This window comes from Ananas comosus, linkage group 3 (assembly GCF_001540865.1).
Source record: "Ananas comosus cultivar F153 linkage group 3, ASM154086v1, whole genome shotgun sequence".
NCBI classification, from domain to species: Eukaryota; Viridiplantae; Streptophyta; class Magnoliopsida; order Poales; family Bromeliaceae; genus Ananas; species Ananas comosus.
In genome coordinates, this window is record NC_033623.1 from 2,104,375 (window position 1) to 2,130,501 (window position 26,127).

General features: G+C 41.4%; 3 protein-coding genes across 5 annotated transcripts; 2 read left to right on the forward strand and 1 right to left on the reverse strand.

Annotated features, from left to right (window-relative positions):
* On the forward strand, positions 359-6,025 carry LOC109707423 (adenylate kinase isoenzyme 6 homolog). The gene is made up of 4 exons (XM_020228665.1): positions 359-445; positions 1,882-2,052; positions 5,166-5,311; positions 5,632-6,025. The coding sequence occupies exons 1-4, from the start codon at positions 359-361 to the stop codon at positions 5,822-5,824; spliced, it is 597 nt and encodes a 198-aa protein (XP_020084254.1). The 3' UTR covers positions 5,825-6,025.
* LOC109707652 ((R)-specific enoyl-CoA hydratase) lies at positions 7,051-13,066 on the forward strand. 3 transcript variants are annotated; one of them, XM_020229094.1, is made up of 4 exons: positions 8,536-8,912; positions 11,583-11,698; positions 11,782-11,881; positions 12,866-13,066. In XM_020229094.1, exons 1-3 carry the CDS (start codon positions 8,589-8,591, stop codon positions 11,876-11,878), a joined length of 537 nt encoding a protein of 178 aa, XP_020084683.1. In that variant the 5' UTR covers positions 8,536-8,588; the 3' UTR covers positions 11,879-11,881; positions 12,866-13,066. The 3 variants fall into 3 exon arrangements, with proteins under 3 accessions (XP_020084682.1, XP_020084683.1, XP_020084681.1); XM_020229093.1 differs by lacking the exons at positions 8,536-8,912; positions 12,866-13,066 and adding an exon at positions 7,051-7,455 and having other exon boundaries at positions 11,782-12,124; XM_020229092.1 differs by lacking the exon at positions 12,866-13,066 and having other exon boundaries at positions 11,782-12,124.
* On the reverse strand, positions 13,369-18,141 carry LOC109707651 (ruBisCO large subunit-binding protein subunit alpha). Its single transcript, XM_020229091.1, has 8 exons — positions 17,999-18,141; positions 17,534-17,702; positions 16,466-16,587; positions 16,120-16,327; positions 15,802-15,947; positions 15,376-15,682; positions 14,349-14,800; positions 13,369-13,928 (listed from the first exon to the last, which is right to left on the reverse strand). The coding sequence occupies exons 1-8, from the start codon at positions 18,053-18,055 to the stop codon at positions 13,635-13,637; spliced, it is 1,755 nt and encodes a 584-aa protein (XP_020084680.1). The 5' UTR covers positions 18,056-18,141; the 3' UTR covers positions 13,369-13,634.

A 26,127-nucleotide genomic window follows, 5' to 3' on the forward strand; every position in this document is an offset into this window, starting at 1 on the left:
TAATCCTGTGAGGATAAGCCAAATCAAATGCATCATAGTTTATTTCAAAGGCCAAACCAAACGCATCAAATAGTTTATTCCAAAATCTATCTCAATCCGAACTTTAAATTCCGGGAAACAAACGTACTCAAATCTAAGCCCTAAAAAGTTATGGTTCCAGAACTGGACACTCTCCCAGTGCGCCGCTGTTGCTATCAATCAATCGACTCAATCCTCTCCTTTCCTTTTCCAAACCATATAAATATATAAACATATATATATATATATATATATATATATATATATATATATATATATTAATTATTCGTTTCTATTTTATTTTTTCTAAAACCCGAAAGCGGGGGAGGAGGCGACGCCCATGGCGGCCGAAGGAGGCGGCGGCGCGGCGGCGGCGGAGGAGGCGCGGCGGCTGTTCCAGCGGCTGTGGACGGAGGAGGAGGAGCTGGTGATCCTGCGGGGGTTCTCGGANTTAATTTGCTCTCACACTTGCACCAAAAAAATAGAAGAATCGAGAGAATTTTAGTTTCACGTTTATATAAACAAACAGTAAAAAAAATAAATAACAAAAAAATGTATTTTATCTAAACTTGTAAATTTGTAATTTACATCAGGTACAAGATTAGCCACCTTTAGTAATCTAAAGTACACACCCCCTTCCTCGGCAATATTTTCGGTATAACGTTACACCTTTTATAATACTGTATCACCGAACAGACTACATACCGAATGAATTAAACGCAGTAATTTTAACAGAATTGTCTGTAATCCTGTCAGGATGCGTTTGGTTCGAGTTATATAATATTATAGTGTATTGCAATATATTCATGTATCTTAAATTACTAAATGAGATTACAAGATTAGCCGCCTTCAGTAATCCAAGATATACATTCTTCTCCTCGATAATATTTTTGGTGAAATCTCACACTTTTTATAATGCTGTAATACCGAACAGATTGCATACTGAATGAGCCAAACGCAGTAATTTTGATAGAATTATCTGTAATCCTGTAAGGATAAGCCAAATCAAACGTATCATAGTTTATTTCAAAGGCTAAACCAAACGCATCTAATAGTTTATTCCAAAATCTATCTCAATCCGAACTTTAAATTCCGGGAAACAAACGTACTCAGATCTAAGCCCTAATTAGGTACCATTTGGTTCGGGTATAAGCAAGAACTAGCTATTACAGGGATAGGTACAAGTATGGGGATAAGAAAAATAGTGTTTGGATGAAAATTGGGTTGTTCCCGAGGATAAGAAAAATATTAGAAAGTTTTATATAGAAAATGAAGGTGTTGGTGGGGATAACCGAGAACTACTATTCTCGGATAAAAAATTAGCGTTTGAGTATAAAGGGGGATAAGGGCCTATCCCTATTCCTATTCCCAAACCAAACGGTTAAAAGTTATGGTTCCAGAACTGGACACTCTCCCAGTGCGCCGCTGTTGCTATCAATCAATCGACTCAATCCTCTCCATTCCTTTTCCAAACCATATATATATATATATATATATATATATATATATATAGAGAGAGAGAGAGAGAGAGAGAGAGAGCTGGACTAGGTTACTATTAGTAGCAAAATTTCATTAATGCTACAAGTTTTTTAGCCTTTGGATCAACTCTTTTCATTATTTCTAACCATTGGATTAAATACTATAACCCAGTGGGGACTACTCAACTCTAGGGGGACCATTCAACTCTAACTGACTAATATCATCCTGACCCTACGATTTTTCATCCAAAGGTTAAAAATTTGATAGAAAAAAGAGCGTTTTACTATTAATAGTATTCCAGTCTAATTCTATATATATATATATATATATATATATATATATATATATATATATATATATATATATATATATATATATATATATAGAGGTNTGCTGGTGACGGGGACGCCGGGAACGGGGAAGACGACGACGAGCTCGCTCCTCGCCGACGCCACCGCGCTCCGCCACGTCAACGTCGGCGACGTTGTCCGCGACAAGGGCCTCCACGACGGCTGGGACGACGAGTTCGACTGCTACATCATCAACGAGGACCTGGTCCGATCCCCCCTAACCCTAACCCCAAAATAACACTCATCCTAACCCTAACCCTAACCCTAAACCTAACCCTAACTATCTCCTTTTTTTTTTCATTTTTTTGTTGCTATGTTGGTATGAATTCGTGCTGTATCTATTTGATTGATCTCCTTTTTTGCCATAGCTTATAATATCCACCGTATGACACAATTTGGGTTTTTGCCGTTGTTCGTCAATTATTAGTTGCTGAATTAACCCTCATCTAAATATTATAGCAAAATCCAACAATTACCTGTGAATTTTGCTAGTTGAGGGAGCAGATTCGAAAATTTCAGCTTTATAGCAATTATTGGCAGTTTAGTATTAGCCATATTTATTTGAAGATTAAAAGTTGCTTCTTAATGTCTAAAATTTGAACAATCCAGTAGTTCTTGTCATTTAACTCAATTGTTAGGTGATGCCTAAAATCTTATTAGTGCATGTTAAGTTCTGTGAGGTTTGAGAAATGAAGGGATGGATGGGATGGATTATTCTTCATTGTGGCTATTAAATCTATGGATGTTTAAGGGCAAAAAAAGGTTTTTAGGCTAAGGAATAAAGTAAACTAAAGAATTAGAGAAGAAGTGGTGCTTGTAAAAGTTTCCGACCGTTAGATCTATCCCTTTTACCAATTCCTCCCCTTAGATTATGCTATTCCATCAACCACCTCCTCAACCCTAGGGGATCACTATTATCCTAACCCTACAAATTTTCATCCAAAGATTGAAAACCTACAAGCATCAATGACTTAGTGCTTTCAAAAGCATAGGAGCTCAATTCTAGAGAAGCAATAATTAAAAAAAGCATAATCAATACTAAAGTGCACTCTCGGTTATCACTTGCTTGATGGTTGCTTTTATCATTATTTAATTGACCATAGTACTTTAGCCATCATCTCTAATTAGATTGAAATTAGCCAAATTGTTTACATTTTTATTTTGGATTGATTAGGAATGAATGTCATGTTGTTAGTCCTCGTAAGGCATTGGGTAGCTGCGTATTCTTTTGCATTCTGATGTTCCTTTGGCTTTATGGATGGGAGGCATAACAGAAAGAGGGGCGGGTGCTTTGACCTCTTCCATATCGTAGTTTCTCTGTTTCTCTCCTCTTCTCCATTACATGAGACCCATTTGAGTAGGGACATTTCCCTAGCCCGTGTCTTGATGACTGATGACCCCCTCCGTGAACTTTCTTACAATGGTTGAGCCTCCTTTGCAGGAGAGCGGTGATAGAAGATGCATTTACTCCCTCCCACCCCTTTTGATTTGATTATAATTGTCTTTCAATTTTTAATATTTAACTTGATCTGGTTTTCTCGTTACTTGCTTGGCTCGTGTAGAATCTTAATAATTGCGTGTTCGTCTTGGTCATGGTAATGAAATTTATTATTGATTGGACAATTTCTGTAGCTTGAGGGTGGCCATATTATTTACTCAGCGGGGCATATACTTTTTACGTGGGGGAAGCTTTGTTAGATGGGAGGGTCATGGCCAGTGGCCACCCTCGTCACCCATACAGAAACATAAACACATAGTCTGGTGTTGACAGTGGATAGAATGTTACCGTTCTAACCTCCTGATGACGACAGTATTTGTCGATCGGCATGGCACTTCTTGTATGGCACATACTGTAGTTTGAATTTTTTTTTAGTCCATTCTTTATTCTTTGATGTGCATGTTTTGTATTCCGGTCAGGTGTAAGAATCAATTAGCTAACGAGTATATGATACAACCATAATTTCTTTTTTCTTTTCTCTTTGGGGCCCTGGGGATGCCAGATTTGTATCATGATCCTGTACTCTTTTAAGTACTTGCACAACTTCTTCATTAGTTGACAACTTTAGGTTTTTTGTAGACCCATTTCTGATGTTTATAGATGTATAAGTCCTTGTCTAGTAAGTATTCCTGTATCTTCTCCCAGAGAAATTTTGTTTGGACTTGTTTATGTTCTTTCACTAGGTTGATTCATTTCCCTTTATTTTGTATTCTCATATTTTAGCAGATGCAATAATTTGATTTTCGTAAGCTGTAAACCATTTTTACGAATTTCTCTTTTTTTAGTGAATTTGTGATGTTTTTCTTTATTTTGATTAATGTCAATCAATTTTTGAGCTGTGGATACCTTTTATTTCTGAGATGGGGTCTGAGGCTCCCAGTGATAACCCATAGTACATTAAGGGGCCGCAATATGAGCGAAAAACGTGCTATGTTAATAATTTGAGAAACAACAATTTGTTGGCCTTGTTCCTTTATGACTCAAATAGTAACCAACTACTGCTGGATAATCTGATTAAAGAGTGGAGATATCGGTCATAAGTAATGTGCGTGTAGATTTTCATGTAGTCAAAAATTATATTTATCATTGCATATCACATGGTAATCTATTAATATGGTAAGAACCGTACATTCTGAATGTGCTGTGTAGTTAGGAGAAGGCATAACCTGTAACCGGATTGAGTGGTGAACAGGATTTATTGATGAATTCTATTTGCTTTCTTTTGACCTTTGAGGATTTGTTGTCTTAATCCTACTTCTGAGGTTAGGGCTATACCGAGTTGACTCATAATATCAAATATTGGACCTACTGGGGAGTTCACTAGGAAGGACAACTACATATTTCGAAATTAGCACATTTAAACATGATTTTAAGCGAAAAGAAAAAAGGAAATTAGCACGAAAAACCAAGTATTTTGATTTTAGTTGGACAGATTTTAATAATCCAAGTATGTTCCAAATCTGAGTTGAATCTGAGAATGATGACCTGAATATATTGACAGCGATCTATGCACGGCCTTTGAGTCTGGATCTTTCTGGGGAATGCCAACTATTGGGACCTTTTTACCCTTTTGCACCTTAAAGGATTTTACTACATTATCTCCCAAGGTTCTTTTTTCTTTTTGCAGGTTACTAATCAGCGATGCAGTGTTGCCTTCTTGTGATTGACTTACCAACTGCTATTTACTCGTCAAATTGAGAATTAGTAGTGGTGTTCCGCTTATAATCCGATCCTTTAGATATTAAATCTAAAATTATCTCTAAGTTCCACTATGTTTTTCCTATTCACGTGTATTGACGCCCTTTGTCTTGGCAATGAAGGTATGCGACGAGCTTGAAGAAATGATGGAAGAAGGCGGGAATATCGTAGATTACCACGGTTGTGAGTTCTTCCCAGAGCGTTGGTTTGACCGCGTTGTTGTGCTACAGACGGACAATTCTATTCTGCATGATCGCTTAGCTAGCAGGTAATGACTCTTTTTTTAAGTGCTTGGGTAATTGATCATTGAGAATAGCAGTATTTATGCTTCCTGTGGATTTCAGAAGCTTTGGCAGAACTGTTGCTTGAATAGAGTTGTTCGAAACTATTCGATTAAAAACCCACCGACCGCTTCTTTTACAGCTGTAGGAAAAAGCTTCAAATTGGAACCGAACTTATGTTCGCAAAATTCCATTGAACCTGCTTCTTCCAGTAGAGTAGATTCAGAATTTACTTCTATATTTGATCCCACTGTGGATTGCTTTCCAGTTGAGATTAGTTTCTGACATGCGCGCGGAATGTTCGCAGAGGCTACATGGGTTCGAAGCTTACGAACAACATCGAGTGCGAGATCTTTCAAGTGCTGCTGGAGGAGGCGAGAGCGAGCTACCCCGAGGATATTGTGGTGGCGTTACGCAGCGACAGCGTCGAAGACATCAGCAGGAACGTGGCCGCGCTGTCGGAGTGGGCGAATAACTGGCGGCCGGACATGTCGGTCTGAGTAGCATATCTTTCCGCTCGCTCGCTCGCGTTTGTGGGAATTATTTGTTGCAGGGTTGCTGACAATGACCGAACTGTGAGCAAAAATAAAATATTGCTTGTGTAAGTTTACGCCTGTTATTTTTTCCAAGCAGATGGTGTGGTGTAATTTCGGATATGCTATGAACATGGTTTTGGATTATTATTATTATTATTATTATTATTATTATTATTGTTTTGCTTTTCCTTTCGTCTTAAAACAAAACCTTTGTTGCTAACTATAGAATTTAGGCCAAAACAGTTGTGGAAAGATTTAATAAAAAATAATAAAGTATTTTTATATAAAGTAGTTAAAAAAATTGATATATATATATATATATATATATAGAGAGAGAGAGAGAGAGAGAGAGAGAGTTGAGCTATAATACTATCGGTAGTAAACGAGCCGTTTTACTACCGATTTGTTTTCGATGATAGAGCTTTAAAATTGACGATCGACTTCGTTAAATATGATCTAAACTATTTAAACTGCCTAGAAATTAAATTTCACGCACTTTCAATATTGTTCTTTTATCCATCAAGTGAACAGAAAAATGAATGGTTGAAAATGAATATGTTTTAAAAAATGATGATAGGAGTCTTGTAATCAAGATCAAGAGTATAGATCTTGTTTTAAATAGTTTAAAGAATTTTCTAACAAAAATTCAATTGATTTTGATATCTTTACGCCGTTAAACAAGAAAACGTCTCTTATTGACCATTAAAATTATAAATTTTGAAACCCTTTTATCATTAGGCAAATGATGTCGAAAAGATTTAAAATTTGATTTCTAAACACTTCATGTGGTATAGATCATGTTCAACGGAGCCGATCGTCAATTTGGAAACTCTATCATCGAAAATAAATCGGTAGTAAAACGGCTTGTTGACTACCGATAGTATTCTAGCTCAACTCTCTCTCTCTCTCTCTCTCTCTATATATATATATATATATAATGTAGAATAAATTTTTTATTTGATTCTCGGTGCGGATCGTATCTATCGTATCTTATTGTGCCAATAAGATATAGTTCTCGTGTCAATGACATAATTTTTAATTTTTTTTAAAAAATTATTAAGTAATTTTGTTAATAAAATTTAAAAGATTTAATAAAGATGTATAATAAGTCATTAATAATTTTATATTATTATATGCCGGCGTAAGCGCACATGTATTATATATTAATTATTTGAGTTGCGAATATATTATATTAATTATTTGAGTTGCGAAGGGACGACGAAGTATAAATTCGTGAGAGGTTCACCCTCTTCGCCTCCTACTGCTTTAAGATGCGCCTCGCGCGGTTAATTGGAACCCTCTCTCCTCGTCATCCTCCTCCTCGCCCCCTCCCCTTCTCCACCACCTCCTCCTCCTCCTCGTCCGTGGCCTCCGACGCCCCCGCTCGGGTCCTCGGAGTCGGCGGCGTCCTCCGCGGCGAGCCTCGGCGGTTCTCCGGCGCGGACGTGGCCGCGTACGCGGCGGTGAGCGGCGACCGCAACCCCCTCCACCTCGACGCCGAGTTCGCGCGGGGTGTCGCCGGGTTCGAGCGCGGGAGCGTCGTCCACGGCATGCTCGTCGCCTCCCTCTTCCCCTCCCTCATCGCCTCCCACTTCGTACGCTTCCCCTCCCTCTTTTCGGAATTTCGTCGAACAGGTGGTGGGCGGATGAGTTGTGTGTGCAGTTACGAGTCTGGGGAGTTGGGTTTGTTTCGGGAAGGTCGATATCAATATTTTGGCTTATCACTCTCTCATCGCCTCCCACTTCGTAGTATTCTCCGTCCAATTTCATGAGCATTTGTCGATGGGGAATTTCGTCGAACAGGTGGTGGGCGGATGAGTTGTGAGCGTAGTTGCGAGTTTTGGGAGTTTGGGTTTGATTTGGGTAAGTCGAAAAGTTCAGAGCTTGGCGAAAGATTTGGAGAATTTGGAAAAAGAAAAAGAAAAATAGCAATAGTTTGGTTTATCACTCACTCATCGCCTACCACTTCATAGGATTCTGCTTCCCATTTCGTGAGCATTTGTCCATTGGGAATTTCGTCGAACAGGTGGTGGACGGATGAGTTGTGTGCGTAGTTGCGAGTTTGGTGGGTTTGGGTTTGATTCTGAAAGGTCGAAAAGTTGACAGTTTGGTGAAAGGTTTGGGGAATTTGAGGGGAAAAGAAAAACCAAAAAAAAAATTGCAATAGTTTGGTTTATAANCCATTGGATCTACTTTTTAATTACTAATAGTCTTTAGATCAAACACTATTCCACTTACCACCACCTACCACCACCTATCACCATCATCTCAACCTCACATCTCTCTCCATCCAAGGGCTAAAAACACATAAGTATCACTTGGGTGATACTTTTACAAGTATTCTAGCTCTACTATATATATATATATATAGAATAAATTTTTTATTTGATTCTCGGTGCGGATCGTATCTATCGTATTTTATTGTGCCAATAAGATATAGTTCTCGTGTGGATGACATAATTTTTAATTTTTTTTAAAAATTATTAAGTAATTTTTTTAATAAAATTTAAAAGATTCGATAAAGATGTATAATAAGTCATTAAAAGATTTTATTGTTAAAAAATAAATATTTTTATATTATTATATGCCGGCGTAAGCGCACATGTATTATATATTAATTATTTGAGTGGCGAATATATATTATATTAATTATTTGAGTTGCGAAGGGACGACAAAGTATAAATTCGTGAGAGGTTCACTCACCCTCTTCGCCTCCTACTGCTTTAGGATGCGCCTCGCGCGGTTAATTGGAACCCTCTCTCCTCGTCATCCTCCTCCTCGCTCCCTCCCCTTCTCCACCACCTCCTCCTCCTCCTCGTCCGTGGCCTCCGACGCCCCCGCTCGGGTCCTCGGAGTCGGCGGCGTCCTCCGCGGCGAGCCTCGGCGGTTCTCCGGCGCGGACGTGGCCGCGTACGCGGCGGTGAGCGGCGACCGCAACCCCCTCCACCTCGACGCCGAGTTCGCGCGGGGCGTCGCCGGGTTCGAGCGCGGGAGCGTCGTCCACGGCATGCTCGTCGCCTCCCTCTTCCCCTCCCTCATCGCCTCCCACTTCGTACGCTTCCCCTCCCTCTTTCCGGAATTTCGTCGAACAGGTGGTGGGCGGATGAGTTGTGTGCGCAGTTACGAGTCTGGGGAGTTGGGTTTGATTCGGGAAGGTCGATATCAATATTTTGGCTTATCACTCTCTCATCGCCCCCCACTTCGTAGTATTCTCCGTCCAATTTCATGAGCATTTGTCGATGGGGAATTTCGTCGAACAGGTGGTGGGCGCATGAGTTGTGAGCGTAGGTGCGAGTTTTGGGAGTTTGGGTTTGATTTGGGTAAGTCGAAAAGTTCAGAGCTTGGCGAAAGATTTGGAGAATTTGGAAAAAGCAAAAGAAAAATAGCAATAGTTTGGTTTATCACTCACTCATCGCCTACCACTTCATAGGATTCTGCTTCCCATTTCGTGAGCATTTGTCCATTGGGAATTTCGTCGAACGGGTGGTGGACGGATGAGTTGTGTGCGTAGTTGCGAGTTTGGTGGGTTTGGGTTTGATTCCGAAAGGTCGAAAAGTTGACAGTTTGGTGAAAGGTTTGGGGAATTTGGGGGGAAAAGAAAAACCAAAAAAAAAATTGCAATAGTTTGGTTTATAAAATATAGAAGAAGTTACAAAACTTTTTGTGTAAAAAAAACGTAAGGATTCATTCATTTGGTAATAAATAATGTACGAAGTCCTTAAATTAGTTGATTAATTTCTATGTTAACCAGAAAATTTAATGATTTTTGGGTCAGTATATACATAATAATGAAAATTCGGAGAGAATTTTTTTTTTTTTTGAGAGATAGGTAGCACGCTACCCGCTTCGTTTATTTCATTTAGAAATAAACTTAGCTGGAAATGTGAATCAACTAGGATTCGAACTTGGGTCTTGGATACCAACCACCAAACCTTTTGCCACTTGCTCTAGGGACGGTCGGTAATTCGGAGAGATTTTAGATAGGCAAAAATATGTGAATTATGCGTAAATTTTACAAAAAAGTGGAGAATGTTGTGAATGAGATTATGTGTTCTGAAGAGTCATTAAGGATGTGCAACTTCGAAACTTGCATTATACTGTGTGAAAAATTGGAAGATGCTTTATAGGTGTTTTAACAACTCATTTAGAGTTTCGATTGGTTTCACTGAATGGACAAGTTATTGGATTAGGAATCCTTAAACTTGAGAAAATAATGCACCCAAATTGATTTTTTGACTAGATTGGTGTACGTGTATGCGCATTATTTCTTAACACCGCGTTGTTTACTAGCATTGGATTATGAAGAAACAGGCTTCGTGCATTGGAGAATAAAAAACAAAGGAAAAATCAAAATAACCTTGTGTTGGAGGGGTGAAGGTTTGGTTTTCGGCTAAGGGCATATGAGTATCAGTATGACAGATTTGGCAATAAAGGTGCTAAGAAAAGTACTTTTGAGGATGTTAAAATTCATGATAATAGAACCCTATTACAGAGCAAATTTTAATGCACTTGTAGTTATAATTCTATCTGCTGGACATTATCTTTTCCTGGCTTCACAAATTATACTGTTCTTGAGCTGATGCACTGGATCTATCTCTGAAAAGATGATATGTGTGAGGAACTATGTATCACGGACACTTCTGTGAGCCTCACGTGTCCGTGTCGGAGGCGCGCATGCCCATGTCGGACACGTGTCCGATGTAGACACTTCTTGGACGCCCATTTAATACCGATTCATAACGCATACAACTAGAAAATATATATATCTATTTTTATTTTACTTTTTCTTTGCATATATAATATAAGAGGATAAATATTTCAGCTTTTTTATCAATACATACAATTTCTTTTTGACAATATAAATTAATTATATATGGTGGAGAATTTCTTTTCTTAAAATATATGAACTATCAATGAAAATTTTACTAACTTTCATTCGTATGAGAAATGTAATAATATTTTACCAAAATTAATATTTTATGCATAATAAAAATATATTATTATATTAATAATATTATATTTTATTAGCAGTGTCCATGTCATGTCCGTGTCATAATTTTTTGAAAGTTGCCGAGTCGCGATGTCCGAGTCGTGTCGTGTCTCGTATCCCGTGTCAGTGTCCGTGACGCCTAGGTGAGGAATATACACTTATAATGGAAATTCTGATATGAATTCTTTTGCTTTCAGAGATCTCTTTAATTTAGACCGAAGGAAATGTGCATGTGACGGTACACGACTTTGTTTTGATGTGCGTGGCAATTTGCCATATCTGCAGACGGATATCTGACTTGTTATAAATATAATGAGTTAGATGGTAATGGTACAGGCGAAATTGTGCGAGTTGTGCATGCATGATGATAGTTATCAAAGCTAATTGATGCTTCATTTCTAGTACTGAGTTTGATGTTAAGGTTGTCTGTTTCACTACCGAGAATATAGTAAGGCTTTCTCATTTTCTTGCTCATATTTATATTCTATCGAACTTGTGACACTTTATTTTGTTGCTTTCCTTTTCTTTTATTCTCTTGTCTACCACTAAAAGAGGATTTGTTTTACTAAATTTAATTACAATTTGCTTTCGGTAAATTTCTAACCCTTAATAGATTTCTGAGCTGCAACTTTCTGCTCTCTAGAGTCCAAGATCAAATAAGCTTAATCTGTTTATTTTCTTATTTAGACGAAGGCCATTATTTGATTGACCTCAATCTTTGTAAATGTCTAGCCTGGAGCGATATATGTTGCTCAGACTCTAAGCTTCAGACAACCGGTCTATGTTGGAGACGAAGTCGTCGCTGAAGTTCAAGCAATATATTTGAAGGAAAGCAAGAAAAGATACATGTCTGTGATACCCAATCTCTCTGCGCGCTCAGTAAAACTCTATTTCCCTGCTTATTTACCGGTTTTGTTTCTCTTGCTTGTAGTGCGAAGTTTACAACGAAATGCTTCACGAATCAGGAATGTCTTGTAATCGATGGCGAGGCGACAACCCTTTTACCAACACTCGTGCTTAACAAGTGACAAGTTTGTGGCCATATCCTCGATTTCATTTTTGCTGCTTCTTTTTATCCCCCTTTAGTTCCGTTTACTAGAGTTTTGACAGAAGAAGACACTGTCATGCTGCGACCAAGATTCCGACAGAGGAACAGAAGCTGTTCATTGATTCCTATCTTTTCAGAAGAAACTGTGCAATGGATATAATCTTATTAGTGTTGTTGTTTGTCTGAAATAAAGAGGAAGAGCGGTATCTTCCAATCTTTTGGGGAATATATATATAGAGTGAGGCTACTATGCTTCTGGAAGCACGGAGCCTTCCGTGCTTCCAGGTCATTTTTCATGTTGCGACTTTCGAATCGTCAATCGGTTCCGTTAAACTTGATCTAGAGTATTTGAAGTACCTAGAAAATAAATTTTGCAATTTTTCGATATCATTTGCCTAGTGAACTAAGGGGCTCAAAATCAATGGCTGAAAATAAAAATTTTACAAAACGTGATAATATGACATTAAAATTTTAGATCAAAGATATCGATCTTGTTTTATATAGTATAAAGAATTTTCTATCAAAATTTTACGTGATTTGAATATTTTTACACCGTTAAACTTGCAAACGGCTCACCACGGCCATTAAAATTATTGATTTTGAGCCCCTTCGATCACTAGGCAAATGATATCGAAAAATCATAAAATTTATTTTCTTGATACTTTAAATACTCTAGATCAAGTTTAACGGAGCCGATCGACGATTCGATAGTTGCAACATCGAAAACGACGTGGAAGCACGGAAGGCTCTGTGCTTCGAAAAGCATAATAGCCTCACACTATATATATATATATATATATATATATATTAAAATTCAATTTGTTGGTTAAAGTAAGTTTCTTGCATGCCTCCTACACGAGTTAATTTATGTATGCTGCTCATAGTTCATGGTGTGAGGTCATTTTTTCTGAGTAAACATTTGCTCTGAATGAGACCTTAATGACTCTACTTTTGCTTTCATTTTCAGCTGTAACGTCCTGTAGAGCATTTGAGCAAGAAAAGAAAAGAAAGGCTGAAACTTCCTGCAAATCTCGAGTCTCAAAGTCAGAAACTTCAATTTGCTACTTCTAATTTACTTATATTTTAATGCGGTGCTCATATTAATAATAATTAGGCGCAGTTTATCAAACAACATTCTACTAAACAGCGGAGCCAAATAATCTCAAAGATGCGCGATATATTAGTATCACCTCTATTTATACTCTGCATTCACAAAGCAGATGCATTAAAATCTAACCCAATCTATATATGCGAGATCTTTAGTTTGATACACCAGTTGTGTCGATAATAATTTCTGCATATCACCAACCCGTTAATTCAAGTTTGCATTCATAAGAAAGAAAAAGTAGAAAACCAGCTTACTACATTTTGTAGTTTCTGCACCTTTTGTTTCCATCAAATACAGTGGAGTAACAGAATCTTTCGAGGAATTAGAAATCAGAAAAAAAAAAAAAGAACCGAAACTAGATGGATTCAAAAATAAAAATCATTAACAACATCATAAGACATCATTGGCATTTAGAATCCATCCACACTTTCAATCCATTCAGATTACAAACTATTGAAGCAAAACTCAGAAAATCCCGTGGAAAGGGTTGTTATGTTTGCACGCATTCAAGAGTCCCATACATAACCCCATCCCTTGCCTTCAAAATGGCGCTCTCCACCCCTTTTGCCTATTTGATATGAACTACCTATCCTACCATTAACAAGCCAAAGAATGCCATAATTTAACTTCAAATTGCAAGAGAACCCTCCGGGGGTCCGGCGGGCACCGGAGCCTTTGGCTTCGGCTTCTCTACGACGATCGCCTGTGTCGTGAGCACCATCCCGGCCACTGAGGCGGAATTTTGGAGCGCGCACCTTGTGACCTTAGCTGGGTCGATGACGCCGGCTTCTACCAAGTTCTCGTATTTGTCGGTCATCGCATTGTACCCCACTTCCCACTCGCTGTCTTTGACCTTTTCGACGACCACCTCGCCTTCCACTCCTGCATTGTCCGCTATAAGCGCTGCGGGTGCTACCAATGCCTGTTCAATAAGGTAGGTGGGTCATTTTAACTATATGAATATACGAAATTTTCAAAGCTTTTACTATGGCTGATGAAAGAATTGTGTTTACATGACCAAAATGTGATTAACAAAAGATCAGGATCAGTACGCAGCAACAATTGCAGTTATAGCCACCTAATTTTTATTTTTGAATGCATGACCGATCTTACGTTTTTCATGCGCTATCTTCCTGTCATTTTTTTTTTCTTTTTTGAGGACGGCTGTTGCTCATGCGACTATCATGTGATTCTGAAGAGTTCAGGGATATTCTCGATCTCCTAATCCTTCTTCGGAATGCCCATTTGAGCTCGGGAGCATTTAAAACAGTTGGCACTCGCAAGTTTCATGCAACATTCTAAAACTAACAAATATAGCAAAACTAATCATCAGAAATGTTACCTTCTGAATGATGTCCGCTCCAAGACGCTCATCAGCATCTTCAAGCTTGTCCTTGATCGCAGGCACGCAGGTCGAGAGGTGAACATAGGCCGCACCGCCACCGGGCACGATCCCCTCCTCTATAGCCGCAAAGGTGGCATTTTTGGCATCCTCGATGCGGAGCTTGCGGTCTTCGAGCTCTGTCTCCGTCGCAGCACCGACTTTAATGACAGCGACACCACCAGAGAGTTTTGCAATTCTCTCAGCCAGTTTCTCAGTGTCATAAACTGAGTCTGTTTCAGCAAGTTCCTTCTTTATCTGCGCAATTCTCGCCTGAATCTCATCTTTAGAGGCCGCATCGGCAATAATGGTCGTGGAGGATTGCGCGACCGTGACTTTCCTTGCAGTTCCGAGCTGGTCCACTGTCGTGTTCTCAACCAACAAGCCGAGGTCTTTGGCTTGGAACTCAGCCCCTGAAAATATGGTAAAAGAACAAAGAAGATCAGTCTAACCATATATAGAAACAGAAGGGCAGGATGAGGAACATAAGTAGCATCAGGATGATAAGTTGTAGAAAGAAAATTATGGGTCTCAGGCTAGAACGGTTGCAGAATAAATATTTTGGATGATTTGCATAATAACCTATTGAAAGCTCATCCTTGCAAAACATTCAAGCGCTATCTGATTACTGCGGATGCGATATATTTGAATCTGAGACCCATAATTTCTGCTGTTTAACCATTGAAATTTGCTCCCTTAGCTTCATCTTGACAATACTAGCTTCCCAATATTTTCCATCATGTTTTTCAACTCTTCACATGGTACCTAAAGGCCAAACCGTATGTTGAAGGTAATGTATAGTTCTAGGCATGGAGAAGAAACTGTTTAAGTCAACAGAACAATATTACATTAAGCTAAAACCCCGACTTTTAATCAGAAGACAGTAAGTAAGGAAAAACAGCAGTAAATACGGAAAAAAAAAACATCTTCAGTAAGTACAATGGCAATAATGTAAAAGGCAACTGGAACTTGCAATAACATCTTTTACCTGTCACGATGGCAATATCCTGAAGAAGAGCCTTTCGCCGTTCGCCAAAACTAGGGGCTTTAATTGCCGCAACATTGAGAATACCTCGAAGCTTATTGACAACAAGAGTTGCCAAAGCCTCACCTGTAACATCCTCAGCAATAATAAGCAGAGGTGCTCTTAGCTGTGTGGTCTTCTCCAATAAAGGAATAATCTCCTTTATAGTGGAGATCTTCTGATCGGTTACAAGAACTCGGGCATTCTCAAACTCAACAAGTAACTTCTCGGGATTCGTGACAAACTGTGGGGAGATGTAACCTCGGTCAATCTGCATGAACAGTGCAAAAACACATACATGAGGAAAGAGGCAATAGGAAACACTATAATTCCATTTGATAAAAAGAGATAATAAGAAGAATAGTTTGAGCTGTCAAATTAGGACAGGACCTCCATTCCTTCTTCAACATCAACAGTAGTCTCAAATGACGAGGAAGACTCGATTGAAAGAACCCCGTCAGGACCAACTTTATCAATAGCATCAGCAATCATGGTTCCCACAAATTCGTCATTACCAGATGAGATTGAGGCAATGGCTGCAATACAAGATAAATAATAAATTACAGATACTCGTTTCATAGTTTAGTGTTTCTTTTCATTCACCTTTCCACTAGAAGATAAGCCAAAATTGATACAGAGTTTATACTGTCCTAACATTATTATCAGCATAAAAAGCAGCAACATAGAAATGAGAGATGATCTCGGTACCTTTGATATCACCACGCCCCTTGACCGGGCGAGCCTTCTTCTCAAGCTCATCAACTAGGGCCTGTACGGTCTTGTCAATTCCCTTCTTAAGTGAGACGGGATTTGCACCTGAGGTAACACTCAGAAGACCCAACTTGATTATTTCTCGCGCAAGAACTGATGCAGTTGTGGTCCCATCACCAGCTGAGTCATTAGTCTTACTAGCAACCTTTTCATACAATGCCAAACATGTGTCACATAACAAACTCAACTTTCCAACTTCACAACGAAAATAGAAAGTAAAAACTCATATATGACTGCCACAATAGCCATAAAGATCCACCAGAATATATATATAGTCTTATACCTCACGAATCAATGCTGCACCAGCATTCTCCATTGGATCAGCAAGCTCAATAGCCCGAGCAATCGTGACACCATCATTTACCACTCTTGGGTTCCCAAATTCATCCAAAACCACATTCCTCCCTTTGAGTCAGAAAAAAAAAATCCAAACAAAAATCAGTATAACTGCCCTATAATTAAGAAAACAAAACCAAATTATCCCACAATTTTTTTTAAAAAAACACTCTTGCCCTTTGGCTGATATATCAATCCTCCCAATATAAAGTTACATCAGTTTTAGCCCTTATACTTTACTACCGTCTATGCCCAAAATTTCAGGAGGATTGTAAATTCAGATGCAGAATTTCACAGAAACGAGTTGATTCATTAATTTTAGCTGTATATTTCATAGAATAGAGTGACAAAATTAAACAGATGTCCAACAAACTGCAAATTTTTAATCTGATTTTAAATCTATTATGTAAGTTGCAACTTCGACAAATGTTCGACAATAAAATCGGCCAACTCGTCATCCGAGATCCACTCCGAATCCAAATTTAACAATCATTCAAAACGTCTAAACCTATTTGAGAAATGGTTAAGTGCAGTACAAAAAATTGATGCAACAATGGAGAAAACACAGGATAAATTCATAATATAATAATATCATGCTACCAAATAACAACCAACCTGAAAAACAAAACTCTGCCACTTGTGTAACAAATAAACAAGACAACAAAATGCATCCATTCGAAAGAATAAAAAGGGAAACAAGCTAAAGCCACATTAAGCATCGTCGGCATTCTTTTTGTTTGCTTAAAAAAAATAAATTTATATAGTTTGATATAACAGCGGAAGGACTTTCCTCTTATTGCCATGGTTCATTAACTTGTAATGCACCTGAATCAAACAAAAACTAATTTTGATATAGTTTCTTTTGTTGCCGAACAAATAAAGATTGCACTCAATCCACCATTCCTCCTACACTATGTTATATAAAAATTCTACTTAAGAAGCAATAAGAAATGGGCTACGATGCGAAGCGAGGCCTAAAATTGTTAGAATGATATAGAAAGATGAGAAATTTTACCTCTGGGGCCGAGGGTGACCCCGACGGCATTGGCGAGCTTCTCGACGCCGGCCTGGAGCGCGGACCGGGAGCTCTGGTCGAAGGCGATATCCTTCGCCGCCGCGCGCACCGCCATGCTCCGGTGGCCACTCGTCCTCCTCCCGGGCCCCGCCCTCTTCCTCAGAATCTCCTATTCCAATCACCACCAAAAACCATGTCTCAGCTCAAAAAGAATGGGGAATCAGAGCCGCCCCGAAAACAGGGGGAATTGGCTTCTCCGAGAAGCAGTAGCCCTCCCCACGAACAATGGGGGCGAGTTGGGTTCACCGAGAAGCCCCAAAAACAGGGGGAATTGGCTTCTCCGCGAAGCAGTAGCCAACCCCAAAACGGGGGGAAGAATTGGCTTCTCCGAGAAGCAGTAGCCATGAAAAGGGCATCGATCGATAGAGGAAAGAAGATGGGAGAAGCAAGGAGGAGAGAAGGGACCTGGCGAGGGGAGGCGAGGAGCATGGAGGCGGTGGAAATGGCGTTCGCCGCGGCCATTTTTGGAGGGGAGAGAGAAGAGGGAGCGAGAGCGCAACGGAGGAGACGCGGAGGAGGCGGCGAGGATAAGGTAAAGAGAGAGCGTGTGGGTTCGAGGGCTGGGAAAGAGTTAGGAGCTTCCAGAAGATTCGCAGGCCATGATTTTTTCATTGGGTTGTAAACTTGTAATTCAAAAAACTTGTAATTCAAAGAATTTATATTTTAATTTTTAAATTTATTAAAAAATACGATTTAAAAAATAAATTTGTTAATTATTTGGATATGCGATTTATACAAATATTATACGTTCACTAATTAACAATTTGGAATAAAAAATTCAACTATTGAACTAATTTTTTTTTTCTAGATTTATACTATTAGCATATATAATTATAAATTTTAAAAAATATAAAAAAAGAGCTATAAAATAAAGTAGGTTAAGTAAAAAAAAATAATAGCAAATTTTATTGTCATTTTCATCTTCATCTTTTTCATAATCCATATATTTCGGAAGTTCACGAAGTTTTTCAATAATTCGCGAATAATTCAGCAATAATTCGGAATAGAATTTTATCCAAAAAATTTGTGCATTTTTTTGGCCGAATAATTCGGCATACGCGAATTATTCGCGAATAATAAATCTAACCCAAAAATTCGCATATTATTCTAATTTTTTAGGAATAAATCGTATACGGACCGTTTTATTTAGATTTTTAATAATTCGTGAATAATTTGCGAATAATACGCGAATTAACTAACTACGTTCGTGCCTTTTTAAAACCATCAAATACTAAGTACTTAGAACTCTTTTAGTATTAAAATTATTTTTTTGATCAAATTTTATTTTTAAGATTATAGTATCTTACCAACCACCCATTGAATCCTGCCCCATCACCATTATTCTAGTCCTATTTTCATCCAAAAATAAAAATCTATAAGCATTTAATGATTTTGATATTTTTGAAAATATAAAAGTTTAATTTCTTAATACAGTTCATTTTCGGCTCAAATTAAACCAATTTGAGAACGATCATTTATTTAATAAATAGGTTGAATAAGAACTGAATTTTTGAGCTCAAAATCTTAACGACGCTTACACGAATTGGGGGGTCCACGGCTTGATAAATTTCAAATACTGTATATATTACCAATTTTTACTATTTGGATCTCAAGCAAATCAGAATATAATGAGATCAATATTTTGTGAATTTTAATTATTACATTAAGATTCGAATTTTTTAATTTTCTTCTAACTTTTCATTCGATAGTAGGACTGACAATCTAATTTGCTGTTTGCGAGCCAGCTCGTGTTCAGTTCGATATTTCAATGAGTCAGCTTAGGTTCGACTTGTTGATAGTCCTGTAATAATTACACTAAACTGTACTAGACCTTACATATATATTTTTTTTACTTTCTATGTTATATTAATAAATTATAAATAAAAAAAATAATACTCGGCTTTTTTTTTTTTTCAATCCCTATATTATAAATAACAAACTTATAATTTTATATAAAAACTCATAAAAATACTGGTTATAAATAATAAAGCATATATTCAGCTTATTTTTGACATAAAAATAACAAAATATATAAAAATAATTAAAAATAATTTGATAGAAATATTTAATGAGTCTATAATAAAAACTTATTTTATTTTTTTTTACTATATAATTGGTACTTTTTAATAAAATTGTTAAACTTTGTCTAAAATAATGGATTTGTTATAATAATGTAGAGATTGGTAAGAAAATAAAACAATCTAGTGATATCTATAAGAAAAAAAATAGTACAAGGTTAATAAACAAAAATAATTCTAAAATACCGCGATTGAGAAAATATAATGATACAATAATATTTTTTGTAAATAAAATAGTATAATTTTAGCAAGTAGAAAAACACTTTAGTATGAAAAAGTGTGTATAATCCGCTACCACGTAGACTACTGTCTGACCCATAGCATAATAAAATCTCATGACCTAACCTCCGAAATAGCACTCGCGGGGCGCTACCCCAACCGAGTATAGTATTACTATCAAACTAAACATGGCATGTAGGTTGTGGTCAAATACGATTATCAAATAGATACTATCATAGTATCTAAAATACAGTTATAGTCTCACACTATCTGTAGCTGTTTATTAACTTTTAAAAAAATATCACATAAATATATGTCTCAATTTACTTTACTGATAGATATCAAAATATTACTATTATCTCAACTACGTCAACAGTTCATCTCACAAGCTAAATAATATTATATGTACATAGAAATTAGTCCACCAATTTTGACAATACAGAACTCACTTATAACGCAAGTACGAGAGACAGAATAGCAGCCACAATACTTTAAAAGAACTTAAAAATCCCTCATCAAAATTACGCGAAATCCGCTCCTACAATCTATAAAAGAAAATCAATTTCTAATTCTCAATTTCTATCAAAAAAATATCAAAAAAGTTTAAACGAGAAATAATAATATTGTGATACTAATTGCAATGTTGAAACACCAAAAAAATATATGTGTGTGCGCTTGACTCACTCGCTTGTTACAAAGAAACCAAACTTTTTCTTTGTTTTTCTTTGAGCTCAAACTCCATCTCTCTATTCTAATTCTTCAAGGTGAAGGAATAAAGTGGATAAGTATGAAGCCTTATGTCACGACATAAAGATTTTCTCCGCGATTTCGCTTTGCAATCACCCAAACTCCAAAGCGGACATCTGACGGAGGTTTTGGCTTGGAATCTTCTGGAAGCTTCTACGCGGATCTCGAGACTGATGGTGCGGATACCGGAGGGTCAAGAGTCCCTTAGAGTTTCTAGGATAATAAATGTATGACTCTTCGAGTTTCTATGCTATTTATTAGGACTCTTGGGAGACCGCGTGGCCTCCCCTTTTGGCTAGTAGTATTGTGCCACTTGGGACCATTTCATTGGCTTTATGGGCGGCGAGTGGCCTATAAATAGTGTGGCCTCCACCCCCTCTCATTTAAGAATCCTCATTTGTATTCTCAACCTTAAAGTAATAGAAGAGCTTTCTTCTTATCTCTCTCTTATACTTAGTCTAGGGCGAGCGAGGTCCTAACTTAGCAAGTAGAGAGGCAGGCTTGCTCACTTCGCGAAGGAAGGCGAGCGCCGCACGGGCTTTTGCGAGCAAATTCGTTAAGTCCGTGACAGTTGGTATCAGAGCCGGTTCGAGAAGGAGCCATGTCGTCATCAGAGGCCGGTGCTGGCGACGTTGGGGGTGAAGCCTCTAAGCAACCCTCCAAGCGGAGCAAGGGCAAGGACACACGAATCACGAAGGATTCCGCGTCGGTCGAGGACCGCCTTGCACTGTTGGAGGACATTCTATCGAAGGTGGGAGAAAGGTACACCGAGATGGCCGATACCTTTAACGCCTTTAATAATGATGTTCGCAGTATGGAGGAGAGCGTCGCCACTGCCATGGCAACCTTTCGAGGCAAACTCGAGAAGCTCCAAGGCAACATCACCCGTCGTGACGACGAGCGGAAGAACTTGATCGAGGAGCTAGTCACTCGAGTCGACGAGGTCGAGGACCTCAAGACGAGAGTGACTATCCTTTGGAAGGCGGTGGCTCGAGGCGGTGAAACGCAGAAGGAGTACACCCCAAAGGTCCGCGTCCCTGAACCCCAATGCTTCAAGGGAACGCGCGACGAGAAGGAGATAGACAACTTCCTTTGGCACATGGAGCGCTATCTCAAGGCGCTGCAGATCGAGGACGAGGAGGACAAGGTCCAGACCGCTTCCATGTACCTTACCGACGATGCGATGCTGTGGTGGCGTCGGCGTTCTGCAGAGGCCGAGAAGGGCCAATGCAAACTGGATACCTGGGAGGACTTCGTGCGCGAACTGAAGGCACAGTTCTACCCCGAGCACGTCGAATACTTGGCGCGGAGGCAACTTCGACGGCTCAAGCATACAGGATCCCTCAAGGAGTATGTCAAGGAGTATTCCAAGCTGATGCTTGCCATCACCAGCATGGCCGAGGAGGATCGGCTGTTCTTCTTCCTCGACGGTCTCCAACCGTGGGCTAACAAGGAGCTCGTGGCGAGAGATGTCAAGGACGTGAGCTCCGCTATTGCTCAGGCGGAGAAGCTGCTGGAGTATGACAAGCCGAACTTCGCTCGTGGCAAACCATCTAAGGCGAGCAAGGCCAAGGGTGGGGGAGACCGCCGCGAGCAGCGTGATCACAAGGGCCAAGAGCGAAGAGGCCCTCCGCAGAAGAAGAAGATCTCTTGCTATGTCTGCGGGGGTGATCACTGGGCGAGAGATTGTCCAAAGAAGAAGACCGTCAATGCAATCCAAGCCAAGGAGGGCAAGGAACAAGCAGAGACGAAAATGGGCGCGCTACGACTCGTCAGCGCAATCCAGGGGCAAGCGAGCAGCAAACTGCTCAAGAAGGAGCTGCTGTTCGTGGACGTGACCCTCAACGGGAGGGCCACTCGAGCGCTCGTGGACACGGCAGCGACCCACAACTTCATCGCCGAGTCTGAGGCCAAACGGCTGGGCCTCACACTCGAGAAGGACACGGGCAAGATCAAGGCTGTCAACTCGGTGGCACAACCTATCGTGGGAGTAGCCAAAGGGGTGACGATCGCTGTAGGACCCTGGTCGGGTACAGCGAACTTCACTGCCGCGACCATCGACTACTTTAAAGTCATTCTCGGCATCTACTTTCTAGCTTCATCGAAAGCGGTCCCGATGCCGCATCTCGGGGCCTTGAGCATCATGGAGGAGGCAGCCCCGTGCATGGTCTTGGCTAGCCGTAGCGAGCCAGCGGCAACCCACACCCTCTCCGCTCTGCAACTGCGGAAGGGGGTAAAGCGCGGAGAGATCACTTATCTTGCGGCCATCCGCGAGGTGAGCGACGAGGACCTCGAGGAGGAGGGCCCTCCAGCGGTGATCGATGCAGTCCTGGGGGAGTTCAAGGACGTCATGCCCCAGGAGTTGCCCAAGAGACTTCCACCTAGACGGGAGGTGGACCATGCGATCGAGCTCGAGCCAGGAGCAAAGCCACCAGCAAAGGCACCATACCGCATGGCCCCGCCAGAGCTCGAAGAGTTGCAGCGTCAACTGAAGGACCTCCTCGATGCGGGCTTCATCAGGCCGTCGAAGGCACCCTACGGAGCACCAGTCTTGTTCCAAAGGAAGAGCGACGGAAGCCTGCGGCTCTGTATTGACTACAGAGCGCTCAACAAGGTGACGGTAAAGAACAAGTACCCTATTCCTCTTGTTGCTGACTTGTTTGACCAGCTTGGCGGAGCGAAGTTCTTCACCAAATTGGACCTTCGCTCGGGGTACTACCAAGTCAGGATCGCGGAGGGCGATGAGGAGAAAACGGCATGTGTGACGAGGTATGGAGCCTACGAGTTCCTCGTCATGCCATTCGGCCTGACGAATGCGCCGGCGACCTTCTGCACCCTGATGAACAAGCTATTCCACCCCTACCTCGATCGCTTCGTGGTAGTGTACCTCGACGACATCGTCGTGTACAGCAACACTCTGGAGGAGCACGTCGAGCATCTGCGGACGATCTTCCAAGTGCTGCGGGAGAACCAACTCTATGTCAAAAGGGAGAAGTGCTCCTTTGCGAAAGAGGATGTGCACTTCCTTGGCCACTGGATCTGCCGAGGACAACTCCATATGGACCAGCAGAAAGTGCGGGCGATCTGCGAGTAGGAAGCGCCCACGACGGTGACCGAGCTGCGATCCTTTCTCGGACTCGTCAACTACTATCGCCGTTTCATCGCGGGCTACTCTGCTCGAGCGGCCCCTTTGACGGATCTGCTGAAGAAGACCCAGTCATGGGACTGGACCCCTCGATGCGCGGAGGCATTCGAGGACTTAAAGCGGGCGGTGACGGAGGATCCGGTGTTGCGGCTTCCCGACTGCAGCCGTCCATTAGAGGTACATACTGACGCCTCAGACTTTGCTATTGGTGGTGTTCTCGTGCAGGACGAATACCCCATCGCCTACGAGAGCCGCAAGCTCAACGACACCGAGCGGCGATATACGGTGCAAGAGAAAGAGATGACCGCCATTGTGCACTGCCTTAGGACTTGGCGGCACTATCTCCTTGGAAGCAAGTTCGTCGTGCGGACAAACAATGTCGCGATTAGCTACTTCCTTACTCAGAAGAAGCTGTCACCCAAGCAGGCAAGGTGGCAGGACTTCCTGGCGGAGTTCGACATAGAACTCTTGTACAAACCCGGGAAGGAGAACCAAGTGGCTGACGCACTCAGCCGCAAGGCGGAACTGGCAGCGGTGTGCCAGATCCAAGGCGCGATCAGGGAGCGAATCCGCGAAGGGACTTGCGAAGACCCTGTGGCCCAAGGACTCGTGCGACTCATCAAGGAGGGCAAGGCGCAGTGATTCTAGCTTAGCGATGGGCTGCTCCTCACCAAGGGGCGGCGCGTCTATGTGCCCAGATAGGGCAATCTTCGTCGTGAGCTCATGAAGGAGTGTCATGACTCCAATTGGGCCGGACATCCAGGACAAAAGCGGACGATGGCGCTACTCGAGGCCGCCTACTATTGGCCTCGCATGCACGGCGACGTGAAGGCGTACGTGCGGACCTGCCTTGTGTGCCAACAAGACAAGGTGGAGCGCCAAAGTCCTGGGGGCCTCCTCGAGCCCCTACCTACACCGACGCGTCCGTGGGAGAGCATTTCCATAGACTTCATCTCCGCCTTGCCCAAGGTGGGGACGTTGGGGTCCATCCTCGTGGTGGTGGACCGATTCTCCAAGTACGGGACTTTCATCGTGGCACCAGCGAATTGCACGGCGGAAGAAGCGGCGCGGCTCTTCGTCGGCAATGTGGTGAAGCTTTGGGGCATCCCCGAAAGTATTATGAGTGACCGAGACCCTAGGTTCACGGGCAAGTTCTGGACAGAGGTGTTCCGGATCTTGGGGTCGGAGTTGCTCTTTTCCACCAGTTTCCATCCGCAGACGGACGGCCAGACGGAGCGGGTGAACGCCCTACTGGAGGAGTACCTGCGGCACTATGTCAGTACCAACCAAAAGGATTGGGTGCATCATCTGGATCTGGCCCAGTTCTCCTACAACTTGCGGCGGAGCGAGTCAACCAACCTTAGCCCGTTCGAGCTGGCAACGGGGAGGCAACCACTCACTCCGCATTCTGCTGCTGCGGGCGAGCAGGGCCGCAGCCCAATGGCTCTCCAATTCACTTCTCATTTGCAGGAGAAGGGGGACATTGCGAGAGCCTATCTCGAGAAGGCGGCCCGCCGAATGAAAAAGTGGGCCGATGCAAAGCGGCGACCCTTGGAGTTTGCCGAGGGAGATCGAGTGTTGATCAAGCTGCAACCACAACAGTTCAAGGCTTTTCGCAAAGTGCACCGTGGGCTTTTGCGAAAGTACGAGGGGCCTTTCACTGTCATCAAGCGAGCGGGCAAGGCAGCCTACAAACTGCAGCTCCCCGTCAACCTGAAGATTCATCATGTCTTTCATGCTAGTTGCCTGCGGCCCTACCATGAAGACGCTGAGGACCCGAGCCGGGGCGTGTCGCAGCGCGCTCCCGCCACTATGACCACTGCAATCGACAAGGAGGTCGAAGCCTTACTGGACACTCGCACCATTCGGCGTCGCGGAGTCCCGAGGAGCGTCGAGTACCTTGTCAAGTGGAAGAATCTCCCGCATGGCGAGGCAAGCTGGGAGAAGGCTGACACTCTCTGGAAGTATCAGAAGCTGATCGATGACTTCCAACACCAGCGCGCGACGAGGACGTCTGCACAATAGGTGGGGGAGGCTGTCACGACATAAAGATTTTCTCCGCGATTTCGCTTTGCAATCACCCAAACTCCAAAGCGGACATCTGACGGAGGTTTTGCCTTGGAATCTTCTGAAAGCTTCTACGCGGATCTCGAGACTGATGGTGCGGATACCGGAGGGTCAAGAGTCCCTTAGAGTTTCTAGGATAATAAATGTATGACTCTTCGAGTTTCTATGCTATTTATTAGGACTCTTGGGAGACCGTGTGGCCTCCCCTTTTTGCTAGTAGTATTGTGCCACTTGGCACCTTTTCATTGGCTTTATGGGCGGCGAGTGGCTTATAAATA